Source organism: Triticum dicoccoides, chromosome 3B (genome assembly GCF_002162155.2).
Source record: "Triticum dicoccoides isolate Atlit2015 ecotype Zavitan chromosome 3B, WEW_v2.0, whole genome shotgun sequence".
NCBI classification, from domain to species: Eukaryota; Viridiplantae; Streptophyta; class Magnoliopsida; order Poales; family Poaceae; genus Triticum; species Triticum dicoccoides.
The window spans coordinates 515,229,360-515,250,976 of NC_041385.1; the positions used below are offsets into that span (position 1 = coordinate 515,229,360).

At 40.6% G+C, this 21,617-nt stretch overlaps 1 protein-coding gene across 1 annotated transcript; it reads right to left on the bottom strand.

Moving 5' to 3' along the window:
• Nucleotides 1–1,845: 1,845 nt before the first annotated feature.
• LOC119281470 (nuclear pore complex protein NUP35-like) lies at nucleotides 1,846–4,086 on the bottom strand. The gene is made up of 3 exons (XM_037561983.1): nucleotides 3,525–4,086; nucleotides 3,324–3,435; nucleotides 1,846–2,498 (listed from the first exon to the last, which is right to left on the bottom strand). Exons 1-3 carry the CDS (start codon nucleotides 4,028–4,030, stop codon nucleotides 2,169–2,171), a joined length of 948 nt encoding a protein of 315 aa, XP_037417880.1. The 5' UTR covers nucleotides 4,031–4,086; the 3' UTR covers nucleotides 1,846–2,168.
• Between the last annotated feature and the right edge of the window lie 17,531 nt (nucleotides 4,087–21,617).

A 21,617-nucleotide genomic window follows, 5' to 3' on the forward strand; every position in this document is an offset into this window, starting at 1 on the left:
CGACATGAGGAGTTTCTGGCTGCTAAGGTTTTATTGGGGGGCCACGCCTCCATTAAGTATTCTCAGTAACCTACGTGTTGCCAGATATATGTATACTTATTAATATAAAAATCGAAAATGAAAAACGGCCATATATTGAGTCAATAAACCCTGCAAGGCCATCCTTACAAAAATTACAAATTACACACAGGTTCTTGAGAAAATTGACGTTGTCTTTCCTCATGCACTCGCCGACGGCGCGTCATGGGTGAAGCCTGATGCTTCTTTGGACCTCTGATATCGAAGCCAGAAAAAACATCGTTGACACAACAACTGAGAGGTTGTTAGTCAAAGTTAGAAGATGTCGATGATAACAACCTGAAAAACAAAATGCCGCCCCGAAGAAGAAGGCGATGAAGAAAGTTGGACGACAATCCCAGGTCTGGATAGATAGGTCCATGGAACATAACCTTTGAATCTCCTCGATGACGCATAGCTGGCCGAGCATCATCAGTCGAAGGACGAGCTAGATGACCATTGTCTTTGATGGTGTTGCTCCATCATTGGAGCCTGTAGGCAGGAAGATACTCTCCGAGGGGAGGGTGTGGAGTCAGTCAGGACTACTCAAAGGTGATCTTGAACCCTTCTTTGTGGTGTTTTCTACGTGGGTTAGGCATGAGGAATAATTTGTGTAGGTTTTTTACTGGTGGAGTTGGGTGTGTTGTTGTAACTGACTTAAGTGGATGGGCTCCCCACCACTTTTTACTGGTGTTTTTTTTACGCATGCTTGTGCGTATTCGGGCAAAAAAAACATGAGATTGATGGGGTATTTATGTACACTTCAATAAAAAATCCTTCGGCCCACTAGTATATGTGACATATTTTTAGCAACATTTAGTGACATAAGGTCCCATGACATTTGACTATCCACACCACCTATTAATGGTGAGAGCTACCAGAAAAACATATTCTTTTTTTTTGCGAGTCGAGAAAACATATTCAGAACTATATCCGTATCAAAATGACTATCTATCTTAAGGAACCATGAAATGATATCACCGCTGATTCATACTATTATAAATAAGTAGCAACATAAAAAGTCATGCACTGCTATATTTGAAATGTGTACAGAATTGCTCATTTTCCAGATTACAAATTCATGAAATCCAGGAGGTAATCAAAATTTTGGTATCCACGTTTTCAGTGATTTTGACATGACTAAAATACCCCAACAATAATTTATTTATCTTGTGATGATGTTAGCCAAAAAAGTTATTAGAATGAATTGTCGGGTATTTATATACACAAAACTGAAAATTAATTATAATTCTAGATTACTGTTTTTCATGCCATCTAAAGTATAATATTCGAATGTCAACTACACATAGTTTGTACTATAGAAACATAGACCTTTCATAACTGTTGGAGGACGCAATGGTTCTACATAATTGTGAGAAAACACAAATCTGTGTTTTCTTTTTCTAAAAAAAGATCGATACGTATTACGGAAAACTGAGTCTGAAGGGGCTTGTAACTTGGTGAAACGAGAAACGCGTGAACTTCATACTTGGAATGATTGAGAGTAAGCAAGCGTATAATCCTGCAGCAAATGCGGAAATTTGGATAACGTAAACAATTCCAAGGACATAGACATACTCCCTCCGCCCCATAATATAAGAGCGTTTTCACATTACATTAGGGTCAAAAATGCGCTTATATACAGGGGGAGTAGATTGGAATTCTGAACCGAGAGTAGTAATGTGATGCCACAGAATAACTGCATGTACCAAAAAAACAGTGCTAACTTTGCTACTTCGCTCAGCAGAACGAATAAAACAGCTTGAAGCAATGAAAAATGACTGGCCATCATTTCTGGTCTGAGTATAACACCATGTATAATCATCAAAACCCTTTTACACCTCTCGCCACTTTAGAAAGGTACTGTAGTATATTACATTGCCAACGCAAACGTTTCACATTGCAAATACTACACAACAGAACCCAGGAATAGATATGCTCAGATGCTGGGGAAAAGAACTACTTCAACTGCAGTGAAAAACAATACCATCTTCAGACACTAGAACTAGAAATAAGGAACTCGCAGATCAGCACATGCATTGACAAAAAGAGAATCCACAGAAGCGACGAGCAAGGGTAGAAAAATATCATAGAATCTCCAGCACTGCATATCAAATGCCAAAAATCAAGTCCATAGTTTTCGCCAATACTGATTTTGCTGGCATGGCAACACTTCCTGTTGAACACCCCATGTCTCTGTTAACATTTCTGCCAGCTTTTGGGTCATAGGGACGTGGGAGATCTCCTAAATTGCTTGATGCCCCTGCATTCTGTATAGATGATTTCGAAGGCAAGGAGACCATGAAGCCCTTATAATTGCTCTCACTCATCTTCTCATCCATTTGCCGCTGCACTGGATCAGTAATTTTAACCCCAATTGCAACACCACTAAACAGCTGGATTCCATTCTTTTCAAGGGCCCTTCGAGCATCGTATTGGTGCTTCACGAGCAAAAACAATATATTAGAGGACAGCGAGAAAAATGTTAAGATGTTCTGTAGGTACTAGAAAAACAGAACAACCACAAGAAAATCTACATAGAAGTATGGCTGCATTGGTTCCTAATCAAGTAAATGTTCCAAAGTAACCGCAGAGAATGAAGAGAAAGATATACAGAAGTCTAGGGATGTATTCATTCAATTTTCTAAATAACGCCAATGGTACAAAATTCTCAGCAGGGGAAGAGCTTTTTGAACGTATTATAACTATTTGCTGTTGTTTTATGATTTCTTTCTGTCTAGAATAAACCACTGCGTTTCAGAAAGAAAAGGAAAGGCTATAAGATACTGTATCATGATTATGGTACATGCTTAGTGATCCAAGTAAAACAGCCTGACTCCCGTAAGTTTAGTACTACATTCATGTCTAAAGATGTGACTAAGGCCCTGTTCGGTATCCCTCCGCTCCGCGGAGCTGGGGAGCTGGGTTTTCGCCGCTCCGTCAAAATGAGCTGTAGGCTGGTCCGCTCCGGGAGCGGAGTCAGAGGAGCAGAGAGGAACCAAACAGGCTCTAAGTAGATCAAAAACCATATCGTACTAATTGAAACTGATAGGACACTGCAATATTGGGGCATGATTGGTTTGCTACCAAAAATTGGCTAGCCGGTGTTTTGGCATCAAACCAAGCATGCTAGAAGGACAATTAGCCTTTTGAATCAAATAACCATAACTTGTTATGGTCGATGCAGTTACGAAAGGTTGACTTATGAGTTACGAAGAAAAACAGGCAGCTCGCGACCGTAGCAGAGAGCTAGTGAAAGGGGCTACCTGATACAATATGTGAAGCCAATTACCATCTCTTGGGCCAGAGCAGTGTCTCAGTATCACTCCACACTTCCCAAACTCTCGCAGAACAAGGTTGGTCTCCCTCGCGGTGAATCTGCAAACGAAGCGAAAAATTACATACCACTGTCAAACTTTCATGGCTGTTTAGTCCATCTCGTGAAGCGTCACACACCCTCCCCTTACCCGAACACGGTGACCCACTCCTCCCCGTCGGCCCCCGTGACGGTCGCTGATGGAGCCGTCCTAGACGGCGCAGGCAACGGAATCACCGGCGATCGCACCTCCGCGTTCGCCGCACGAGTAGGAGGCGGCGATGGCGGGGGCAGCGCGAGGACCTCTTTACGGGCCGGCTCCACGAGCCAGTCACTCAGCGAGCACGGACCGGGGGGAACGGCGTGGGAACGGTCCCACGAGGGAGGGCGATTGCCGGAGGAAGCGCGTGTGCGTGGGGATGGGGATGGAGCGACGGGGAGGAGGTTGGAGGCGGATCGATCAGGGGAGAAATCCTGTGCGTATAGGCGGTCGTCGAGGGTGAAAAGGGGCGGCGGCGGGGGCGGCGTGGATGAGGGGTCGAGGGACCCGGAGGTCCGGTGGGAAGGGATGGCACGGGCGAGGTCGCGGAAGAAGGGGGACTGCCTCCCGCCGGCGGTGGGTGTGCGGCGGGGCGGTGACGGCGAGAGGGAGGCCATGGTAGGCGGTATGACGGTCGGTCAGAGCGCGACAGGGTTTTGTGTTTGGGTTTTGATTTGAGGGATCCGTAATTGAGTATTTTTCGGTTGAGACTTGAGACCTGGCCAGATAGAGGCTGGCAGGGCCTGGCCTGAACGGGCCAGGCACGCCTAATACACGTGCCGGGCCGGGCCGGTACTCGTGACGCGCTCCTTAACCGAATCACGGCACAAAAAGGAAATGGGACAGCCCGTCGGCACGTTAGCCCACCAGGCCCCTGATTTGGGCTGTTTTCGGCCTATTTGGGCTGTATTGAAGAGCAAATATATAAAAATTGGAGTTCACACGGTCCAAATGGCATAACGGAGCAATCTCCTTCGGGCCATTACGAAGCCAGACGGCTGTCCTGGGCACAGCACGCCCAATTTTGAGGCAGACCCTATTTGACGCTCGTTGGCGTCAGAACGTTGAGCCTTCGCTGAGGGGAGCGTCTGGTTGGGCCGGCCCACGTACGGGATTCGTGTTTTGTTCGTCCGCTGTTCCTTTTTCCTGTGCTGTTTCCTTTGTTTTATTTTTCTTGTGTGGTTTTTTGCTTTCGATTTTCTCAATGTTTTGTCCGGTCTTCAGTGGTTTTGTTGTGGTTTCTTCTTTTGCATTTTTGTTTTGTTTTTCCTTTCTGGTTCTTTCATGTTCTTTTCTCTTTTTTTCGTTCTGGTTTTATCTTTCTCTTTCTTTTCTTTTTTCTTTTCCTTTTTCGTCCATTAATACTTTAAGAAAAAGAATTATCTTGTTTTTTTGCATTAATGCTTCAATATGATAAAAAAACTGTGTTTCTTCTGTTTATTTTTACATTTTAATTTTTTGTGTATTATATAAGAGTTCATCTTGTATCATAACAATGTTCATCGTATATTTAACAAACGATTCACTGTACAATAAGAAAATGTTCATTGCGTATTTAAAAAATGTTCAACATATATTACAAAATGTTCAATGCGTATTTTCAAATTGTTCTATGTATATCACAGAAACGTTCAATGTGTAGTTTCAAATTGTTCAGCGTATATCACAAAAAGGTTCAATGTGTATTTTCAAATTGTTCAGCGTATATCACAAGAAGGTTCAATGTGTATTTAAAAATGTTCATTGTATATTACGAAAATGTTCAATGTATAATAAAAACATGTTCAATGGTTGGAATTCTTTTTCGATCTGTCACTACATTTAGTTCTTACAAAGCTCACGCAGAATACTCCCTCCGTCCCAAAATTCTTGTCTTAAATTTGTCAAAATACGAATGTATCAAGTCATTTTTTAGTATTAGATACATCTGTATCTAGACAAATTTAAGACAAGAATATTGGGACGGAGGAAGTACTAATCATTGTGACGCAGTAGCTGAAGTGGTGAGGATTCCTAACAATCTATCGTATGGTTGTGAGTTCGAATCCCTCACATGGCGTAGTTTTTTGGGATTTTTTGTACTGCCTCACCGTGACGTCAGGGAATGGGCCGGCCCGTTCAGATCGCCGTCTGCGCGGAAGCTCGTGTTTTTGACGCCCACGAGCGTCAGCTAGGGGCTCCCCAATTTTGAGCCAGTCGGTGGCTGAGGAATTTCCCATTCGCCGCTCTCTGCGGCAAACAGACGCTGTTTCGCACAGGCGATCAGGCGATCGTTCGGTATTGGGCCGGCCGGCTGTGCGTTTTCGGCGTTGCCAGTTTTGGGAACCTTTTTGAAGTTTTCCAAAACTGTTTTCCTGAACCCATTTTTTATCTGTTCTGTTTCTCTCTTCTTTTTTATTTTTTCTGTTTTATTTTTTATGTCTTTTTCCATTATTTGTTTATTTTCTTTACTATTTTATTTTTCCCTTTCTTTTAATTTTCATTTTCCTTTCTCAAATATATATTTCTTTTCAAAGTAATGTTAGCCTCTTACAAATTTCGTTCATTTTTACAAAAAAATTCCTTTTTTCACATTGTGTTCATAAAATGTTTAAAAAAATTAAAATTTGTTCGCTTCGTTTCAGAAAACTTTTGGTAAGTCAAAAAATGTTCACTTCGTTTCAGAAAATGCCCGATAAATCAAGAAATGTTCACCTTTTTAAATTTTGTTAACAAACCAAAAAATATTTGTTTTCAAAAAATTTCCCATTTTCAAACATTTGTTCCCAAATTCAAAAAATGTTTACATAATTAAATTTTGTACACAAATAAAAAATGTTTGGGAATTTCATAAAAATGTTCCTGTTTCCAAATTTTGTTCGCAAATTTAAAAATGTTCTGGAATTTCAAAAATTATTCCCATTTTGCATATTTGTTCGCAATTCAACAACATATTGTTGTTTTCAAATTTTATTCACATATTTGAAGAATGTTCATTTTTCAAAATTTGTTCACAAATTCAAAATGTTTTCGCATGTTTTATTTTTGTTCACAAATTCGAAAATATTTGGAATTTCAAAAAATGTTTTTGTTTTCCAAATTTGTTCACATATTCTAAAAAACTACAGTTTTCAAAATTTGTTCCCAAATTTAGAAAAATTTCATGTTTTTGAAATTAATTCACAAATTCAGAAAATGCTCGAGTTTTTTGAAAATAGTTTAGTTTTGAAAATGTTTATCACCTTTTTTATTTTGTTATTTGTTTTGGAAAAGATGTTTTGCGTTTACGAAAAGTAGTTCATAATTTAGAAAATATTCTAGTATTCAATTTTGTGTTCCTACTTTTTTTAGTTTCCATTCAGTTCCCAAATAATGTTTGCGTTTCAAAAAGTTTTTCCCTTTTACGTTTGAAATTTTAATAGAAGTTTTGATATGTAACTGTATGCAATAAACCTCAGTTACTACAGTGGCTATGGACTCGCTCAGGTTCTTTAAAGCTGGCGCTGCTTGTTTTTCATATTAGCTTGCGTGTCGCAGTGGCTAGCGTGCGGTGCACATCTACAATAGTTCGCCCTAGTTAGCGCATTTTTATTTTTGCGATTTTTCATTCTGCGGAGGATAGCTAGTGGGCCGGCCCAGGTGAGTCGTCTCCTATGCGAAATTGTGACTCATTGCCGCAATAAGCAGCGCATAGGAGGTCCCGGTGGCTTGATTTTGGTGTCTACTAGCATGCACGATCATATGCTCCCGCCCTGAGCTAAGTAGCTGCTTTAGCCTCTTCTACAAACGAGGCAATTAGAGACCTATTAATTTTGTTCTTGACTAGCATAGATACAACATCGAACTCCAGGATGTGTGCATGTTAAGTTAATTAGTATAGGCATGCAAGCATGTTAAGAGAAATAAAGTAGTTGATGATGTGGCATGTGTGCATGTCAAAATAAATATAAGTTATGAAGATCAACTACTTAAGTATATAGGAATTTGTACAAGCATTGTAATGTTTTTGTATGGAAACACTTTGGATCACATATACATTTTTATTGGATTTCTGTCAAGATGCAAGATTTGTTGGAAGTGTTTTTTTGGCATTTTTGCATGCACATTTCTCCCAAGTTACTTTAGGAAAAGGCTACAATTCATTTGGGTCGTCCAAGTTAAAGCACCTCCAGCCAGGCACATATTCAAGGGCGCTGCTTTGTCTCCCTTATAGCGAGACAGTGGGACGTATATACCGCAAGGGCTATATCTCGCATTCAGCGAGGTGAAAGGATCTCCTCACTTAAGCGCTCTAGCAATCGGGCGGCCCATTACGCGCACCTAAAAGAGAAAATAGAGAGGAGAAAGCAAAGCGAAAGAGAGTCGATCCCACGATCTCATGGTTGCGAGTCTATAATGCTAGCCACTGGGATATCATGTGTTTCGTTGCAGATTTGAAGGCGCGACGTACCTGACAGGAAACAAGCTGGTATTCCATAGGTTTTCTAGGTATTTTTTGTTTTTCTTCTATTTTATTTGCTTTTCTTCGAGTTTTTTACCTTTTCGTTTTTTTGTTTCCTTTCTTCTCCATTTTTCTTGTTTTTCATTCAGTTTTCATTTGTTCCCTCGGTTTTATTTTTCATTTTCTTTGGTTTATTTTGTCTCCTTTTGGTTTTATTTATTTCTTTTGGTTTTTATTTTAATTTTTACATATGCATGTTTAACATTTTTTCTATGCACATTTTAAACATTTCTTTAAATGTTTGATTAACAATATTCAAAATAAAAGCTTATATTTTTTGAATACATGGTCAATATTTTTTCTATGCACATTTAACATTTTCCAAATGCTTGATTAACATTTTTCAAACCCTTGTTATTTTAAATGCTTGAGTAACATTTCTATTTACATGATTAAAAATTGTCATCAGTTTTTTAATACATGAACACCATTTTGTCCATACACATTTAACATTTTAGAAATGCTTAATTAACATTTTTCAATACTTGTTCAACATTTTTTCAAATGCTTGATTACCACTTTATATACATGATCAATTTTTTTTATCATTTTCCTAATACATGGTCAACTTTTTTCTATACACATTTAAGATTTCTAAAATGATTGATTAAAATTTTTCAAATATTTGTTCTTTTTTTTTCAAAATGCTTGATTAACGTTTTTATATACTTGCTCAAAAAAAATTCAACATACACTTTCAACATTTTTCCGAATGCTTGATTAATTTTTTTTCATATATTTGTTCAACATTTTTTGAAATACTTGTTCAACATTTTTTAATACTTGTTCGACATTTTTTGTGTACATAGTCAACATTTTCCCCTGCAAATTAACCTTTTTGAATGCATGATTAACATATTTTCAAAACATTATGTAAAGTATATTTTTTAGTATATATGTATAAAATTTCTGAAGGTGTAAACAAAAGTAAAAAGAGAAATAAAAAACAAAAACAAAAAACATGGAAGAGTAATAAAAAAACACGACTCCATCTAGAGCTGCCTGACGCGAGGGTTTCCATATTGCCCATTGCGAGTCCTAAGAGCATCTATAGCCGACTCCTTATCGCGCGGACCTTTAAAGTGAATATAAGGGCTACGAAAAACATGTTTTGAGGGCTGGCGTGGACTGCGGCGGAACAGAACCCGTAAGGCCGAACAGTAAAACGGGATATTGCAATATCATGTTTTCCCGTTCGGCCTTGTGGGGTCTATTCGGCCGCAACCCGTGTCAGTCCTCAAACCAAAAAAACAATCATCCAAATCACAGTAATTATTCAAATCAATATAAACTAAAATCTAAATATTATAATACAGCAATCATCCAAATTACAATAATTATTCAAATCTTAGAATTGAACTTATAATTCGATGCAAGAATTATTTTGAATACAACAATGATACAAATGAAACATGAATTAAATTAAATGAATGTAAAAATGGCAGTTTTTATTACTGCCCATGCCTTTGCCAATGGTGCTCAATGAGATCGTGCTGAAGTTGGTGGTGGGTGTTCGAGTCTTCAGTTTCCTGGTATGTCTAAAGGAATGCTTAAATGCAGTTAGGGTCTTTAGATGGCTTCCCACGGCTACCGACATTGTCCCGAGATGGCGGTTGCGAGGGATGAAAGGCGGCCGATAGTCGATCCTCGCCATCTCCTTTTGCTCCTATCCTCGAGCTCCTTGACGACAAGGACCACCACCACCATCTACTGTTGATTGTTCCCGAGCAGCATCTCTATGTCTGAGTCGTCGGACGAGGACTCCTCGAGCAAAAATTCCTCGCAAGGGCTCAGATCCATCTACAAATTGTAACCGAGCTCGAATGAATGGAAATCATTCACTAAATTAGACTAGAAGGGTAGAAAATCACTCACTGACGGATCCAGGGCGGGCGGCGACTCGGCGATGGTCGATCAAGGGCTGCAGGCGACCCGGGGGCGGTTGGGTGTGGCGGATCTAGGGCGGCAGTGAAGCGGCACGCCGAAATCGAAGGCGGCGGGCGGGTGGCAATGCCGATGGGTGGCTGTGGAATGGGGGGAGGGAACAGTTGGGGAACGTAGTAATTCAAAATATTTCCTATGATCACGCAAGATCTATCTACGAGATGCATAACAACGAGACGGGAGAGCGTGTCCACGTACCTTCGTAGACCGAAAGCGGAAGCATTTAGTAACACGGTTGATGTAGTCAAACGTCTTCACGATCCAACCGATCCAAGTACCGAACGTACGACACCTCCGTGTTCAGCACACATTCAGCACGATGATGTCCCTCGAGCTCTTGATCCAGTTGAGGACGAGTGAGAGTTCCGTCAGTACGACGGCGTGGCGACGGTGTTGATGATGTTATCGGCGTAGGGCTTCGCCTAAGCACTACGACAATATGACCATGGTGTTAAACTGTGGAGGGGGGCACCGCACACGGCTAAGAGATTGTCTGTTGTGCTTTGGGGTGCCCCTGCCCCCGTATATAAAGGAGGGAGGGAGGAGGCCGGCGGCCAGGAGGGCCGCGTGCCGTGGGGAGTCCAACTAGGATTCCCAATCCTAGTTGGAGTCCCCTTCCATTCCAAGAGGGGGAGAGAGGGAAGGAGTAGGAGAGGAACAAGGAAAGAGGGGGGGCGCTGCCCCCTCCTAGTCCAATTCGGACCTGCCATGGGGGAGGGGCGCTGCCACCCTGCGGCCCTCCTCTCCTTTCCAATAAAGCCCATTAAGGCCCACTACTTCTCCCGGGGGGTTCCAGTAACCTCCCAGTATTCCAAAAAGTGCTCAAACCTTTTCGAAACCTTTCCGGTGTCCGAACATAACCTTCCAATATATCAATCTTTATGTCTCAACCATTTAGAGACTTCTCGTCACGTCCGTGATCTCATCTGGGACTCCGAACAAACTTTGGTCATCAAAAACACATAACTCATAATGCAAATCATCATCGAACGTTAAGCGTGCAGACCCTACGGGTTCGAGAACTATGTAGACATGATCGAGACATAACTCCGATCAATAACCAATAGCGGAACCTGGATGCTCATATTGGCTCCTACTATTCTACGAAGATCTTTATCGGTCAAACCGCATAACAACATACGTTGTTTCCTTTGTCATCAGTATGTTACTTGCTCGAGATTCGATCGTCGGTATCATCATACCTAGTTCAATCTCATTGCCGGCAAGTCTCTTTATTCGTTCTGTAATGCTTCATCCCGCAACAAACTCATTAGTAACATTGCTTGCAATGCTTATAGTGATGAGCATTACCGAGAGGGCCCAGACATACCTCTCCGATACACGGAGTGACAAATCCTAATCTCGATCTATGCCAACCCAACAAACACCTTCAGAGACACCTGTAGAGCATCTTTATAATCACCCAATTACATTGTGGCGTTTGATAGCACACAAGGTGTTCCTCCAGTATTCGGGAGTTGCATAATCTCATAGTCTGAGGAACATGTATAAGTCATGAAGAAAGCAGTAGCAATGAAACTGTAACTATCATAATGCTAAGCTAACAGATGGGTCTTGTCCATCACATCATTCTCCTAATGATGTGATTTCGTTCATCAAATGACAACACATGTCTATGGTTAGGAAACATAACCATCTTTGATTAACGAGCTAGTCAAGTAGAGGCATACTAGGGACACTATGTTTTGTCTATGTATTCACACATGTACTAAGTTTCCGGTTAATACAATTCTAGCATGAATAGTAAACATTTATCATGATATAAGGAAATATAAATAACAACATTATTATTGCCTCTAGGGCATATTTCCTTTAGTATCCCACTTGCATAAAGTCAATAATCTAGATTACACAGTAATGATTCTAACACCGATGGAGTCTTGGTGTTGATCATGTTTTGCTCGTGGAAGAGGCTTAGTCAACGGGTCTGCAACATTCAGATCCGTATGTATTTTGCAAATCTCTATGTCTTCCTCTCTGACTTGATGTCGGATGGAATTGAAGCGTCTCTTGATGTGTTTGGTTCTCTTGTGAAATCTGGATACCTTTGCCAAGGCAATTGCATGTCACGAAAGATTTTCATTGGACCCAATGCATTAGGTATAACACCTAGATCGGATATGAACTCCTTCATCCAGACTCCTTCATTTGCTGCTTCTGAAGCAGCTATGTACTCCGCTTCACACGTAGATCCCGCCACGACGCTCTACTTGGAACTGCATCAACTGACAGCTCCACCATTCAATATAAATATGTATCCTAATTGTGACTTAGAGTCATCCGGGTCAATGTCAAAGCTTGCATCGACGTAACCATTTACGACGAGCTCTTTATCACCCCCATAAACGAGAAACATATCCTTAGCCTTTTTCAGGTATTTCAGGATGTTCTTGACCGTTGTCCAGTGCTCCACTCCTGGATTACTTTGGTATCTCCCTGCTATACTTATAGCAAGGCACACATCAGGTCTGGTACACAACATTGCATACATGATAGAACCTATGGCTGAAGCATAGGGAATGATTTTCATTTTCTCTCTATCTTCTGCAGTGGTCGGGCATTGAGTCTGACTCAACTTCACACCTTGTAACACAGGCAAGAACCCTTTCTTTGACTGGTCCATTTTGAACTTCTTCAAAACTTTATCAAGGTACATGCTTTGTGAAAGTCCAATTAAGCGTCTTGATCTATCTCTATAGATCTTGATGCCCAATATGTAAGCAGCTTCACCGAGGTCTTTCATTGAACAACTCTTATACAAGAATCCTTTTATGCTATCCAGAAATTCTATATCATTTCCAATCAACAATATGTCATCCACATATAATATTAAAAATTCTACAGAGCTCCCACTCACTTTCTTGTAAGTACAGGCTTCTCCAAAAGTCTGTATAAAACCATATGCTTTGATCACACTATCAAAGCGTTTATTCCAACTCCGAGAGGCTTGCACCAGTCCATAAATGGATCGCTGGAGCTTGCACACTTTGTTAGTACCCTTTGGATTGACAAAACCTTCTGGCTGCATCATATACAACTCTTCCTCAAGAATTCCATTAAGGAATGTAGTTTTGACACCCATTTGCCAAATTTCATAATTATAAAATGTGGCAATTGCTAACATGATTTAGACAGACTTAAGCATCGCTACAGGTGACAAGGTCTCATCGTAGTCAACTCCTTGAACTTGTGGATAACCCTTAGCGACAAGCCGAGCCTTATAGACAGTCACATTACCGTCAGCGTCAATCTTCTTCTTGAAGATCCATTTATTTTTTATGGCTTGCCGATCATTGGGCAAGTCCACCAAAGTCCACACTTTGTTTCCATACATGGATCCCATCTCAGATTTCATGGCCTCAAGCCATTTCACGGAATCTGGGCTCATCATCGCTTCCTCATAGTTCGTAGGTTCATCATGGTCTAGAGACATGACTTCCAGAACAGGATTACCGTACCACTCTGGTGCGGACTGTACTCTGGAAGACCTACGAGGTTTGGTAGTAACTTGATCTGAAGTTTCATGATCATCATCATTAGATTCCTCACTAGTTGGTGTAGGAATCACTGGAACTAATTTCTGTGATGAACTACTTTCCAATTCGGGAGAAGGTACAATTACCTCATCAAGTTCTACTTTCCTCCCACTCACTTCTTTCGAGAGAAACTCCTTCTCTAGAAAGTATGCATTCTTAACAACGAATATCTTGCCTTCGGATCTGTGATAGAAGGTGTACCCAACAGTTTCATTTGGGTATCCTATGAAGACGCATTTATATGATTTGGGTTCGAGCTTATCAGGTTGAAACTTTTTCACATAAGCATCGCAGCCTCAAACTTTAAGAACCGACAACTTTGGTTTCTTTCCAAACCACAGTTCATAAGGTGTCGTCTCAATGGATTTCGATGGTGCCCTATTTAAAGTGAATGCAACCATCTCTAAAGCATAACCCCAAAATGATAGCGGCAAATCAGTAAGAGACATCATAGATCACGCCATATCCAATAAAGTACGGTTACGACGTTCAGACACACCATTACACTGTGGTGTTCCAGGTGGCGTGAGTTGCGAAACTATTCCACATTGTTTCAAATGAAGACCAAACACATAAATCAAATATTCTCCTCCACGATCAGACCGTAGAAACTTTTTTTTCTTGTTACGATGATTTTCCACTTCACTCTGAAATTCTTTGAACTTTTCAAATGTTTCAGACTTATGCTTCATTAAGTAGATATACTCATATCTGCTCAAATCATATGTGAAGGTCAGAAAATAACGATACCCGCCACGAGCCTCAACACTCATTGGACCGCATACATCTGTATGCATTATTTCCAATAAGTCAGTAGCTCATTCCATTGTTCCGGAGAATGGAGTTTTAGTCATCTTGCCCATGAGGGATGGTTCGCAAGCACCAAGTGATTCATACTCAAGTAATTCCAAAAGCTCATCAGCATGGAGTTTCTTCATGTGCTTTACACCAATATGACCTAAACGGCAGTGCCACAAATAAGTTGCACTATCATTATCAACTTTGCATCTTTTGGCTTCAATATTATGAACACGTGTATCTCCACGATCGAGATTCAATAAAAATAGACCACTCAACAAGGGTGCATGACCATAAAAGATATTACTCATATAAATAGAACAACCATTATTCTCTGATTTTAATGAATAACCGTCTCGCATTAAACAAGATCCATACATAAAGTTCATGCTCAACTCTGGCACCAAATAATAATTATTCAGATCTAAAACTAATCCTGAAGGTAGATGTAGAGGTAGCATGCCAATGGCGATCACATCGACCTTGGAACCATTTCCGACGCGCATTGTCACCTCGTCCTTAGCCAATCTTCATTTAATCTGTAGCCCCTGTTTCGAGTTGCAAATATGAGCAATAGAACCAATATCAAATACCCATGCGCTACTACGAGCATTAGTAAGGTACACATCAATAACATGTATATCAAATATACCTTTCACTTTGCCATCCTTCTTATCCGCCAAATACTTGGGGCAGTTCCGCTTCCAGTGACCAGTCCTTTTGTAGTAGAAGCACTCAGTTTCAGGCTTAGGTCCAGACTTGGGCTTCTTCCCTAGAGTAGCAACTTGCTTGCTATTCTTCTTGAAGTTCCCCTTCTTCCCTTTGCCCTTTTTCTTGAAACTAGTGGTCTTGTTGACCATCAACATTTGATGCTCTTTCTTGATTTCTACCTCTGCAGCCTTTAGCATTGCGAAGAGCTCGGGAATCGTTTCCGCCATCCCTTGCATATTATAGTTCATCATGAAGCCTTTATAGCTTGGTGACAGTGATTGAAGAACTCTGTCAATGACACTATTATCAGAAAGATTAACTCCCAGCTGAGTCAAGTGGTTATGGTACCAAGAGAGTATGTGTTCACTGACAGAACTATTCTCCTCCATCTTGCAGCTATAGAACTTGTTGGAGACTTCATATCTCTCAACTCGGGCATTTGCTTGAAATATTAACTTCAACTCTTGGAACATCTCATATGCTCCATGATGTTCAAAACGTCTTTGAAGTCCCGATTCTAAGTCGTAAAGCATGGCACACTGAACTACCGAGTAGTCATCAGCTTTGCTCTGCCAGACGTTCACAACGTCCGCAGTTGCGTCTGCAGCAGGCCTTGCACCTAGCGGTGCTTTCAGGACGTAATTCTTCTGTGCAACAATGAGGATAATCCTCAAGTTACGGACCCAGTCCGTATAATTGCTACCATCATCTTTCAACTTAGCTTTCTCTAGGAATACATTAAAATTCAAGGGAACGGTAGCATGGGCCATTGATCTACAACAACATAGACATGCAAAAACTATCAGGACTAAGTTCATAATAAATTAAAGTGCAATTAATCATATTACTTAAGAACTCCCACTTAGATAGACATCCCTCTAGTCATTTAAATGATCATGTGATCCAAATCAACTAAACCATGTCTGATCATCACATGAGATGGAGTAGTTTTCAATGGTGAACATCACTATGTTGACCATATCTACTATATGATTCACGTTCGACCTTTCGGTCTCAGTGTTCCGAGGCCATATCTGCATATGCTAGGCTTGTCAAGTTTAACCCGAGTATTCTGCACGTGCAAAACTGGCTTGCACCAGTTGTATGTGAACGTAGAGCTTATCACACCCGATCATCACGTGGTGTATCGGCGCGACAAACTATAGCAATGGTGCATACTCAGGGAGAACACTTATACCTTGAAATTTAGTAAGGGATCATCTTATAATGCTACCGCCGTACTAAGCAAAATAAGATGCATAAAAGATAAACATCACATGCAATCAAAATATGTGATATGATATGGTCATCATCATCTTGTGCTCATGATCTCCATCACCGAAGCATCATCATGATCTCCATCGTCACCGGCTTGACACCTTGATCTCAATCGTAACATCATTGTCGTCTTGCCAACTATTGCTACTACGACTATCGCTACCGCTTAGTGATAAAGTAAAGCAATTACATGACGATTGCATTTCATATAATAAAGCGACAACCATATGGCTCCGGCCAGTTGCTGATAACTTTGTTACAAAACATGATCATCTCATACAACAATATATATCACATCATGTATTGACCATATCACATCACAACAAGCCCTGCAAAAACAAGTTAGACGTCCTCTACTTTATTGTTGCAAGTTTTACATGGCTGCTACGGGCTTATAGCAAGAACCGTTCTTACCTACGCATCAAAACTACAACGATTTTTCATCAACTGTGCTGTTTTAACCTTCAACAAAGACCGGCCATAGTCAAACTCGATTCAACTAAAGTGGAGAAACAGACACCCGCCAGCCACCTATGTGCAAAAGCACGTCGGTAGAACCAGTCTCATCAAAGCGGCCATGTAATGTCGGTCCGGGCCGCTTCATCCAACAATACCGCCGAATCAAAGTAAGACATTGGTGGTAAGCAGTAAGACTATTATCGCCCATAACTCTTTGTGTTCTACTCGTGCATAAAACATCTACGCATAGACCTGGCTCGGATGCCACTGTTGGGGAACGTAGTAATTCAAAAAAATTCCTACGATCATGCAAGATCTATCTACGAGCTGCATAGCAACGAGACATGAGAGTGTGTCCACGTACCTTCATAGACCGAAAGTGGAAGGGTTTAGTAACGCGGTTGATCTAGTCAAACGTCTTCATGATCCAACCGATCCAAGTACCGAACGTACGACACCTTCGTGTTCAGCACATGTTCAGCACGATGACGTACCTCGAGCTCTTGATCCAGTTGAGGACGAGGGAGAGTTTCGTCAGCACGATGGCATGGCAACGGTGTTGATGATGTTATCGGTGCAGGGCTTCGCCTAAGCACTACGACGATATGACCGAGGTGTTAAACCATGGAGGAGGCACCGCACACGGCTAAGAGATTGTCTGTTGTGCTTTGGGGTGCCCCTGCCCCCGTATATAAAGGAGGGAGGGAGGAGGACGGCGGCCAGGAGGGGTGCGCGCCATGGGGAGTCCAACTAGGACTCCGATCCTAGTTGGAGTCCCCTTCCTTTCTAAGAGGGGGAGAGAGGGAAGGAGTAGGAGAGGGAGAAGGAAAGAGGGGGGAGCACTGCCCCTCCTAGTCCAATTCAGACCTGCCATGGGGGGGGGGGGCGGCCACCCTGCGGCCCTCCTCTCCTTTCCACTAAAGCCCATTAAGTCCCACTACTTCTCCCGGGGAGTTCCGGTAACCTCCGGGTACTCCGAAAAATGCCCGAACCTTTCCGAAACCTTTCCGGTGTCCGAACACAACCTTCCAATATATCAATATTTATGTCTCGACCATTTCAAGACTCCTCGGCACGTCCGTGATCTCATCCGGGACTCCAAACAATCTTCGTTCATCAAAAACACATAACTCATAATGCAAATCATCATCGAACGTTAAGCGTGCAGACCCTACGGTTCGAGAACTATGTAGACATGATCGAGACATATCTCTGATCAATAACCAATAGTGGAACCTGGATGCTCATATTGACTCCTACATATTCTACGAAGATCTTTATCGGTCAAACCGCATAACAACATACGTTGTTCCCTTTGTCATGGGTATGTTACTTGCTCGAGATTCGATCGTCGGTATCATCATACCTAGTTCAATCTCATTACCGGCAAGTCTCTTTACTCGTTCTGTAATGCTTCATCCCGCAACTAACTCATTAGTCACATTGCTTGCAAGGCTTATAGTTATGAGCATTACCGAGAGGGCCCAAAGATACCTCTCTGATACACGGAGTGACAAATTCTAATCTCGATCTATGCCAACCCAACAAACACCTTCAGAGACACCTGTAGAGCATCTTTATAATCACCCAGTTACGTTGTGACATTTGATAGCACACAAGGTGTTCTTCCGGTATTCGGGAGTTGCATAATCTCATAGTCTGAGGAACATGTATAAGTCATGAAGAAAGCAGCAGTAATGAAACTGTAACGATCATAATGCTAAGCTAACAGATGGGTCTTGTCCATCACATCATTCTCCTAATGATGTATCTCGTTCATCAAATGACAACACATGTCTATGGTTAGGAAACATAACCATCTTTGATTAATGAGCTAATCAAGTAGAGGCATACTAGGGACACTATGTTTTGTCTATGTATTCACACATGTCCGGTTAATACAATTCTAGCATGAATAATAAACATTTATCATGATATAAGGAAATATAAATAATAACTTTATTATTGCCTGTAGGGCATATTTCCTTCAGGAACGCGTGGGGATTAAATGTCCCTCCGCCAATTGCTTTCGTGCACCGACGGGGCGGGGGAGGGGGGACCTGTATATTCGGGGTCGTGGGGGGCAATTTACTGCGCCCCTCAAAAAATTTAATGGCCAGAGGCGTTTAAGGTGTCTATTCGGGCCGCTTTTTCGGCGGAAAACTGTAAAGTGGCAGTTATTTTGCAGTTCGGCACGATATAAGGGGTCTGCTCTAAGTAGGTCTCGCCTCTGGTGATAGGCAGATGGTCGAGGCGAGTACGGGTTCTGGAGAGCGAGTTTTTGGAAAGTTTTGACTTTTTTCGCCTGTTTTCCCCTGTTTTTGTCTCAGTGGTGGTTTTCACCAGTTGTTCGCATGTTTTTCCCTGGTTTTGACTGTTTTTTTTTCTCGTGGTTTGTTTTCCTATTTGTTTTTATGTTTCTTTCACTAGTTTTCCTTAGTTTTCTGATTTTCATCAATGGTTTTCTTTGTTTCTCTATTTTTTTATCAACACGTGTCTACTTTTTTCAATGCGCATTCTACAATTTTCTAATACGTGTTGAATATTATTTTTAAATAAGTGATTTACATTTTCATAAATAATTTTTTGAATATTTGTAAAACATTTTTCAAATACATGCAAATCATATTTTTAATTAGAGGAGCACTAATTTTACATTGTATATTTTTTTATAAATGTCATGAACATAGTTTTTGAAATGCACGGATATTTTAAAACATTCCATGCACACTTTTTTAATTTAGCTAATATTTTTTCATGTTGTATAATCATTATTTCAAATATTTTTGAAACACGGTAACATTTTTGATGTGCATTTTTTGAATCACATTTTCAAACATGTTCACACATTTCAAAAATATGTTTGTGACATTTTAAAATATGTATAATGTAAAAATGTGCCCTTAGTTTAATGTTAACCATATTATTATAAATTGAAAGTGTATTCCAAAAATGTTTAAAATGTATTCATTTTTTCTTTCAAAAATCTATATGTAAAAAGTATTAATCATGTATTAAAAATATTAAATGTGTGTAAAAATTCTTTAGATGTATACAAAAATTTACAATCTGTATGAAAATAGACAATAAAACATATATTTGAAAAAGCATGTATAAAAATGTTCTTGATGTATATGAAAAATGCACATTGTGTGTGAAAATAAGTAGACATGTGTTGAATAAAAAAGGAAAAAAAAAGGAAAAAAAAGAAAAAAAAAGGAAACAACCAAAGAAACCAGTGAAAACAATAAATAAACCCAAAGAAAAATAGAAAATTGAAAAATTGTAATACAAAAAAATATAAAGAAAACCAATTGTAAATACTGAAAACCGAAAATGAGAAACACAAAGAACATAAAGAAACAAACTCATGCAGCGGCAGCTACAGTACTAGGCTGACCCACTAACCTCGTGTAAGAGGCGAGCCAGAACTATGTCTCACAATAAGGGAGACATATCTCACACGCCCATTCAAGAAAGCTAAAAGAGGAAATACATAGCCCCCAAGAAGAGGGGCTACACCCCCAACCCATATTGACATGTACAACGGTTGTGGAAATTTGTCGGGTACACAGACTTAAAGTTCTAATGGATACAGTATACAATCTTAAGTTATAACTTCTAGGTCAACCACACAACATCAATCAACAATAAAGAGACGGCACTGATAGCGGGTTATGAGCTTCAATCGACAAAAGGCTGCATATGAAAGACAATAAAGATGGTGATGGTGTTGTGGGTGAAAATGGTGCTTCCCATGTTGCTTCGGTGCTGGTGATGACTCGAGGCCACGGGGGTGTAGAATCCATCCCTTCATTGTGATGAAATGACTTCTTATTCTATCGCAACCTTCTTTTACCTTCACCAAGCATCTAGTATCTACTTTAGGGTATGAAGGACATCTTGTAAAAAGGAGGGGTCAGGAAGGCACCCTACAAGGCCCACACATTAGGATGACATGCCCTCTAGCATGCCAACCTATTTTATTGGGCTCATGAGCCTCTGTGGTCGACACTCTTTTAGTTATGGTTTTGCTTTCACAGATAAATTTTGTCGTGTTTTAACACATTGTTATAACATAAATAAATCTCCTAATTATTGCGCCTCTTCAGAACGCATGATCACATTGATCGACCGATGTAGCTCTTAAATAAGAAACCGATTGTTGACAAGATATATTCAATGCAGATTCAAAAGTGAGTGAAATTGGCATGTTTATCTGCTAAATGTATGATGCATAATGCACGTATCAGCAACTACGGATGGCTGACTACATGCATGTCATAGACGCCCATAAATTATAGTTGCTTTTGTAGTAGTGGCATTGACGCAGTTGGAGTCGGTCTTATCATTACCTTCCTGCATTGTGTTCTCTTCTACATGCCTGGCCCAGCATGTACACCCTTTCATGAAACCCCTTATGAACAAGTCCGTTTCATCATGTTTACGCTCTATATCATACTGCTTACTGACTACCTTTACTTAACTAAGCCCAATTTACATCCAACTATGTCGATCCACATTCCACATTAACCGTATTGATTTCTTCGGATTCAAGAGCTAGCTATATCTACACTAAGGGGGTTATTGCGAGCATACTTAGTGGATGATGGGAATGGAATAGTTAATGGCTGGTTAGGACATCCTGTCTTTAGATACGAAGAAGGAGATGATGTATGCATGTCATGATCATCGTTGACATATATTCGGTGCATCTTAAAGCCAAGTTAGATATGTATTTCCTTCATTCCAACATAGATGTCCTTCACCATAAATATAACACAAATGCTTGCATAGACACACATACACTCGCCCATATAAGCGCATGCATGTCCTACTTTTATGATCACCTTCGGGAGACCGAGCCGGTAAATTTGTCATCATTGACACCTCATAGTCGACATGCATGTTGTCTCCCACTAAACAACAATGTTGGAAAGTCTAGATTAATTACAAAAAAATACGAGCAGTCATGCT